Source organism: Atta colombica, unplaced genomic scaffold (assembly GCF_001594045.1).
Source record: "Atta colombica isolate Treedump-2 unplaced genomic scaffold, Acol1.0 scaffold100, whole genome shotgun sequence".
In the NCBI taxonomy this organism is placed as follows: domain Eukaryota; kingdom Metazoa; phylum Arthropoda; class Insecta; order Hymenoptera; family Formicidae; genus Atta; species Atta colombica.
In genome coordinates, this window is record NW_017259185.1 from 294,950 (window position 1) to 303,928 (window position 8,979).

At 32.1% G+C, this 8,979-nt stretch overlaps 1 protein-coding gene across 1 annotated transcript in view; it reads right to left on the minus strand.

Moving 5' to 3' along the window:
• The window catches only part of LOC108686559 (neurexin-1), a 223,869-nt gene extending 215,598 nt beyond the window's left edge, over window positions 1-8,271 (minus strand). Inside the window, exon 1 of the mRNA XM_018191928.1 lies at window positions 8,068-8,271. Coding sequence (XP_018047417.1) covers window positions 8,068-8,220 — 153 coding nt within the window. The 5' untranslated portion in view covers window positions 8,221-8,271. The remainder of the gene's footprint in view (window positions 1-8,067) is intronic.
• Between the last annotated feature and the right edge of the window lie 708 nt (window positions 8,272-8,979).

Consider the following 8,979-nt stretch of genomic DNA (forward strand, 5'->3'; position numbering starts at 1 on the left):
CAAGATTTTTTAGTTAGATATTACATTGAGAGAAATATTGTTTGATACATATAATCCTTTATTTTGTTGATATATATAATTCTCTAATAAAAACTTTCTTACTTCTTTATTTACTAAAACATTTTTCTCAATGTAAGCTTATTTTTTATCGAAAAGTCAATATAAGTACATATAATTTTTATGTATTAAAGCTTACGAGAAATTTATATTGCATATAGTCTTTGTTCTCGTGTAAAATTTTTCCACGAGAATATCGAAACGATAAATGATGCAGCGGTAAAATTGATAAATATGCAAAGCCGCTTATATGTTTTATGGTGGCCACCGGTGGATAACTCGAGGCTAAACATGCAATAAAAATTAATTAGACGCGGATCGTTAGAGAAACGCAAACTTTTGCAACTGGGCAATTCCATTCATCGCTGTTTGTTCCACGACGAGGCTGCACGGTATTTATCCATATATATGTGCTTTCTCGTTACGAGACATCATCTCGACCGTGTATTCGTTATTTCTGAGAATATATGCACGAATATATATTTATCTCGACATGTATACGAAATTCATTCAACCACCCTCATTAACGAGTTTCTCGATTAATTATCGTGGCGCGTTTCAACTCGCTCATATACATCTGACCAAATATCATTGCACGCATATTACTTTAACTTGCAGCACGTCGAAATAACGAGAAACATAAACGTCAGCAAGATTCGAACGTATCGATTCGATTGGCGTGAAATTTAAGTTTTATAAGTCACCATACAGATTTGTGCTCAATAGTTGTACGACAAATTAAGATGCTTGAAAACGTAATAACATTCCATAATATTTTTCATGATAATATTATATTTTACATGATATTTGTCGGATATTGAAATTTGTTGGATACCGTATTTAATATATGAATATTGAAAGAACGTTTTAACGATTACCTTTTTACACCACGATTTTTGTTGTGGTATGTTTAATGTAAATTATATCGACACCAATACAACGTGAGCGTATTTTGTCGAGAATCGTGTTTGCGAGGTGGCGGAATGTGATATCGTATCTCATTAGCTGCAAATCCGCGCATTCATTAATCGTGGTAGTCAACGTAATAAACGTTGTGTGTAGTCATTTACGTCACTCAACGCATGATTACATACGAAGAAATACGGTTGGGCGACAAAAAAGCTCCCGCGATTACGTCAAGCATAATTAATTAAACACAATATTTTCTATTGCTTAGATATTTGCGTTTTTCTATTCACGTTTTCATGATTTTAAGAATACTAGATCTCGGAAAGCAAAAAGAAAAAAGACAAGTGTGATTAATAGAACGATAAGGAATAACATTGCTGTTATAACAACTTTTTTCTTCGACATTGATGGATAATCGCGAATTAATCGTCATCCTAATCCAATTTTTTTTTTACATTGAATAATAAATACAGTGAATAATAAAAAGCTGAACATTAAATGAGATATTAAAATATATAGTGTATATAATGTTTGCATCATTTTATATTAACGCGTTATATATTTGTGGTAGAAAGATATTACATTTTATAATAATATTATTTATTTATTAAATAATTATAAAAATTTGATTGTTTTTTTAATTTAAAAATCTAATATTTTGCTTATATAAATAAAATGATAAAACATGTTGTTGAATGGCCGATATTCGATATGTCAGCAACTTCTTGATATTTGTATATTGGACTTCAATGCAAATATTGAATATTGTCAAATGTATAAAGTGAACGAGCAGATTGAGATTTATCGAAAAGGTTCAATTTACTTCGTGAATTTTAAAAACTATGTTCTAACATATAATTCATATTTATAATTCAGCAGCCGAACAATTATTTAAACTTGAGACACTTAAAATTAGAACGCTTGTGAATCTTCTCGTTAATTCAAATAATTCGCGATGGAGTAGTTTGTCTATAACCACTCTTCTCAAGATTATTCTAATTATTTAATATCTCCGTGAAAGCAAACTAATTCTATATTTAAGTGACATTCAAAGTTTGTTACCTTTTTAGCGAACTATAGTAAAATATTTTAATACTGTGCAACTTTTAACGAAGAGAGATTTATCGAAAATTAAATCAATTTTTCTAATTATCTAATATTTACGAATATTTATAAATATTACAACAGAATATATTATATTACATACATTAATATTAATAATAATCATTTATTATATAGTCATTAAGCATTTCATTGGTATATGCCGTGTTTGTCGTGCATGTGCAATATATTATTTTCATCTGGTTGGAGTGCGATGGTGCGCTTTAGCATGTCTACCCTGCAATTTGTACTGTCCACTCGACTTGTCGCTCCACATTATTATCTGATAAAGATCTATTTTGATTGCTTTCCATTCTTTGAAAACGCAACTATTATTAGAGCCATCTGGGCGTACAAATGCTCGAGACACGCGTGCATTCCTTGAAATGATACAATGTTACCACGAAACGAATTTCACAGTTTCGCTACTGCAGTATACTCCTTGTGCAAATTAATTAATTTATCTTCTCGTTTAATCCGTTTAATCACCTAAACGGCGACGAACTGTAACTGCCTCGCTTGTTCTCTCGGCAGCTCGAGCTTTGTAGATATATCTAAACGCTAAAGACATGCTTGTTACGTTATTAAAACATGTTTCTTGAACAGTACCATTTTATTTGAATTAATTTAAAGCAATTTGTTTTTTTAAGTAAGTTTAAAATTTATTTAAACATTTCAATATGCAATTTTTAGAACTTTCTTAATTTGAATGATTCATTCTATTCATGTTATGCTACATTCTACTATTATTGATTGAAACTTCTTTTATTTTCTTGTGAAAATTAATTCTTAAACGCCACATTATAATACATATTGGATATTGGTATATCTAATCCAATTTAATTGCATATAACTCTAAAAAAAAAATGAATATTGTAAACAATTTTTTTCAATTGAAACAGACATTAAAGAATATAACGGTATCAAGCAAATGTATATATTAACAAAAAAATTATAAATAATAGAAAAAAAATTAGAAAAGTATTGAAAAAAGAGTCATACTGCATACACACAACACACAGGCCTTTAAGGCATTTAAGTTAACTACACTACATTAACTCTTCTACAATTTGACATTAGCGACATTTACTAGTTCCGATATTCAATCATATAGAGCACTATAAATGATCCTTTTCTCATTCTCTTTATTTACTTAACTTATGACTATTTAATTCATTCTATGCGCGATATAGTCATGGTGAAGGTGTAACAGGTACGAAATAATTTCTTCCTACGAGTAATTGCTCGCTTTTTTCATGATAGTCATTTGCAGCCCGTTGATCGCTCCCTGTACGTCTGATAATCGCTTTTCGTGCCACGCGTACATTACAACGTTAACGACAGAAAAATAATATTAATACGAAGCAACCGGCAGTTGGAGAGGCGTTTCGCGCGGGAAATGAAGATTTTCTATCGAGCGTAACTCGTTTATCTTCCATTCTTTCCTGCTCATATAATTGGAGACAAGGTAAATGGCGAGAGTTGTAATCAGAGAGAATCAAGAACGGATTTAAAAGAAAGGGACCATTAAAAAATGATAATTGGGGCTATTCTATTACACGTATTCTATTGTAATGTAATAGAACATGAATCCTCAACTCGCACATCTGGAATTTGGAAATGATGATTTTGCAAGATCCTGATTTTCTCCCTTTATTAATTCGATTAGCAAAATATTATTAAATTTCAGATAATAATTGTTAGAAATTATTATTCTATATACGTACGGGAGGGAAATAATTAAATAATAATGTATTGTCCACAATTTCTTGCGCACTGATAAATTTGGATTATCTGTCTGCGTCGCCGTAACGTCACGTATGGATGTACGGAGAACGATAATGTCGACCGAGTTACATCGTTGTACTGGCAATCGCATGGTGATCCTCCTGACGGATATTCTCGATTTGTCGCCTTATCTAATCGTAAACGGATGCGCGCCTCGTGTGGCCAATCGAGCAGCAAGGTGACTAAATTTACGAATACTCCTTACTTAACTCTTAACTGATATCGTAAAGAAATCATTAATCTTGAAAATATTTTTATTAATTTTTTTTATGTTTAGACTATCATTTATCTATTTTTAATTAAAACTAATAATAAAATCTAAAAATTAGTATTAATACTTGTATTGTATTGATACTTGTTTAAAGCATGGTAATAAACAAACGTTGACAAATGTTGACAAAAATGTTGGATCCAATGGATGATCATACGATGACATTTAAGGATTGATAAGAATGAGGTATCTCTAGAAAAAGTGACTGGAAATGGAAATTTATATATATTCCATATAAAAATAAATATTGTATATTAAACAGTTCAATATCTATCTTTATATAACAATATAATTTTATAATTTAACTAAAAATTTTGTTATATTTTAATTATGTTTTAAAAATATCTATTTCATTATACAAATAATTTTTCTTTCAAATTCTAAATCGCTGCCAAAGTTTTTGTATTATTTTCACAAATATAATACAGAAAAATCTATAATATTTTCATAATCTTTTCATTTTGTTAAAAAGTACATGTAATGTATCCTTAATCTTTTAAACAGTGAGTTTTTGTGGTGCCAACTATCTGTAACAACTTTTTTGCAAATTAAAATTATGTTTTTTATAAATTACAAATAGTTTCTCAATTTAAGTATTAGTAAATTAAGATTAATACTTAAAAATTTTAAAAATATATAAATTAATATACCTTTATACAATACTTAAACGATTAAACAACATTCATATAGATTTATAGATCATAGTAAATATCTAATTCTATCGTCAAGATATAAAAAAGAAATATCAATTTGTATTCTCGATATCGAGAAGGAGGGCTATCATCGCGAGAATAACAAGAATGTCTGACTGTTATTTGCTAAGTACAAGATTACTTTCGGAATGAGATACAAGATTCCGGGAATACTTGGATAAAGCGGGATACATATCCGAAGAGTAGATGGAGGAATTCTTGGCAGACAACCAACATCGAGAGAAATATGAACCGAGCTCGATTCTACGGTAACACGTAGTAAATTCTGTCATGGGGCGCCAGCAGACAAGCACATTGAAATGGAACGTATTGTACAGTCGAAAGAAAGAAAGAAAGTCGTCTTGATTCTCTTAGACTCAAAAGTTGATATCAATATTGATTATTATTATCATTAAAATAACTATAAAGAGAATTATAATGTCAGAAATTGAAACAACTACAATATTATTTCATAGAATTTAATTTTTAACTAGACATAGAAAGCATAATGAGCTTTACAACATAAAAAATGAATAAATGGACTTTTCCAGTTCCTGAATAAAATATTCAACGTATAAAATATTCAACAATTAAACAGACCTTTGCGTAGATAAGCATTTCGCAAAATTTTCAGGAAATAGAAAAAGCGTATCCAGAAGGAAATTTTTACTTGAACAAACGGATTATCTATTTGCTAATTATCCCACGCACAAAATCAAGAAAGAAAAGACTCTGTTATTTCAAAGATGTTGCCTCTGAACAATGAAGGGAGTATCGATCGTCGGAAGTAAACGATAAAACGGCGCGGAAAGAAAGAAGGAATGACGGGATCTTCTTTCTTTTGAAATGGAAGGAATTTAGTCTTTTATGTACGCGCGATTCGCGATAGGGAAAGTCTTGATTTTATGCTGACGGAGCGAACGCATACGCGCTTTTCGCGTTAGTGCGTATCAAGAAGAATTTCTCGATGAACCTGACTCAGCTATTGGTTGCACGGTGTTGTACACGGGAGCCAATGACACTATTGGATATACAATGTGTATTGTTCTGACTAACGTGTATTGATTCGTTGAAAAAAGATGACAATTTTCGCGCTTCGCATTTCATATTGTACTATAAATTTTAATACAGGCTACACGAATGCGATCAAAAAGGGGATGAAAAAATACCGCTTATTTGTGATAACAACACGACATGATTTATAAAAAACAAAGTTTTCCAGAAAATGAATTTGAACATTTTGAAATATTAAAATTTTGTAATATTAATTTTATGAAATGTAATGTTAATGTAATCTTAATTATAAAAGAATGAAAATAAGTATATTGTTTCTACTTTTTTCTTTATATTCCGTTTTTTTCTATGAATTTTAAATTGTCAATTTTTTAGTTATGTTGTTGTAATCACTGGCGATTTTACAGGAGCATGGAGGCCATGCCTTCTTCTTGAAGTCTTCATTTTTAAAAATATTCATAACAAAAAATATTATATATATTTTTAATTTTTCTGAAATTATAATTTTAATATTCTCAAAATATTTTTCAATTTAAGAAGCTCCTAGATATAAAACATAGATTCTATTATATTGTTCTTCTTTTATATTAATTTTAAATAAAACGTTTTATGAATTATCCAGTTAAATAATCCAGTTAAATAGTATTTTTTTAATGTAGTAATTTTAATAATAATTTAATATTCTGTTTTTTTATATTTGATCTTAAAAAAATTTTCCTTACGGCGAGATAATAAGCCTCCCTTGATGAATTTTTGTTATTGGTTATAGCAAATGAATAATATAAAAAATGAATGAGAAATAGACAGTTTTTTCATTAATCCGGAAATAACCTATTTTTTATCCCAACGCGGCGATGAGAAAATGTAAATTGTAAATAAAACGCAATGGATATTGTTTAATAAATTTGATTTTAGCAATTATTCTTTAAGAAGCTTTAAATATTCAATTTCATCGAAAACTCGCATTAAAATTTTATTAATTAACATCTTTAGTTTTTTTTTAATACTGTAATAAACTATTTAACTTGCTTATTCCAATGAAATATAACAGCAAAATACAACTAGACGTTAGGAATCAGCGCTGGATATTATATTGCGCACTGTTAATTTGGTTTGTTTAATATTTGTTTGATTTCTACTTTTTTCGAAAAATTGTGAATAAATTCATGTTCTCAAATACTAATAAATTGGGAAATAATAATATACATTATAATATCAATAATAATTTTTAAGTGGAGTATAAAATATTCCAAGTGACCATTTACATAAAAAAAATCAAGTTAATCAATTACTCTCAGATTATAATAAGCGTTGTTTTGTCGGAATAACAAAAACATCTTAGACATCGCTTGCAACAATTAACATACTAATTAATAGATGCAATTCTTGGAAGAAAAATGCGTCTCGATGTTCCTCGACAGAATAATTCAGATTGGAGAAACATCAAATTGATAAATAATTTATTCCATGTCGCAGGGCTTAAGTTAGACAGAATTTTTATTTTCTAGTATAAAGCCAATGACACTTAGAAAAATTTAAGCAGTAAGATGTAAGCAGTAGCTCAGGTAGTTGACATTTGTCGTCACTTTGACGTCAAAATGATAAATGACATTTACTTGGAAGTGAATCAGCCAATCACAGTGAAGAATCTCGTAAAGCAATAATAAATTCAAAATAGCGATTTGTTTACTGCTTATATATTACTGCTTAAATTTTTCTGTGTGCCATTGGTTTAATTGCGCCGGTAGGATGTATAGTCTTAAATTGGACTGTCCAATAAATCATGATTGGCATCCCAATTTTGTCGGCGATTTTCGATCAACGAACCCTTTCCCTTATTTTGGTCACGTATGTTACGGTAACATCTACCTCTTCACGAAAAAAATTAAACGATATGATAAATTACAAGTGACTAAGAAAATAATAAAAATAATATATGAACGCAACACAATTTTATACATAATAGTATTAATATTATTATCATTTTATTAATTTTGCTACGATTTGAGACAAGATTTGTACAAAAAAGAGTCATCAGCTATGCTTGACATCGTGAATGTACCATGAAGAATTCGCAAAGATTGCACGAATCTGCATTTAGAATCTACGTTTATAGAATTGTGCATTTTCCGTACAATTTCAGTAAAATATTTTCCGGTTTAAACAAATCGAGAAGCTAAAAATCTCGTGATCTTGAACGAAGTAGATACAAAAATGAGTAGTACTCTCATATACCTTGACATCCCGACTCTTCATCTCCTGCCTTCTGGGCACAGTATTCTCTCCATCGGCATACACGAGATTCCTAATAAATCCATTGAATCTTGGCTCGAATATGACGCTAGGCAGCGCCAAGAGCGTCAGCTTGCTGTTGTACCAGCTAGGCATACCACCCACGTAGACGTCCGAGTTCCCGGCGAGCTTGCCGAACTCGAACTCCTTGCCGCGCGACGTCGAGACCGCGCCAACACCGTCCACTGTTAGGGTAGTGTTCTCGTTGCACCTGGTAATCTGTACCTTGTGCCAATGGCCATCGCCGAGGTCGTGGCCAACCGTGACAATCTGCGCCCCGCCGCCAAGATTGTACCTTAGTCTGAGAGCGCTCTCGACCAGTTTGACCTCGAAGAAGTCGTAAGTGCCGCCATCGTCCGTGTAAAGTAATAGCCCGTTACCCTGCTCGGTCTTGAACTCGAACTCGAGGGTGCCGTTCAGGCCGGCATTCCATTTGCGAAATTGTGCGTAACTCGTCGCGGAACCCTCCAGCAGGAAGCAACGGGCTACCTGGCAGGCGAGCAGCACCGCCAGTAGAAGCGGCGCCGGCAAAAGCGTGGGACGCATGATTCACTCTTGGACTGGATCTCTCGCTAGATTCTGTTCATTCGCTCAATCGGGCCGTTCTCGTGTGACGAAGGACGTCACGCGCTCATACGCATCTCGCGTGGGCGCTCGAAGCGTGGGTGCGTGATGTTGGCCACGTTGCACCACCCGGTTGCATTCGTGAGCACGTGAGCACGCACGCGCGAATCGTGCGTGGGTTGGGTGTGATATGCAATTTTGTGATCGTACGCGCTGCTCGTGCGTACTCGTCTATCTCTCTCTCTCTCTCTCTCTCTCTCTCTCTCTCTCTCTCTCTCTCTCTCTCTCTCT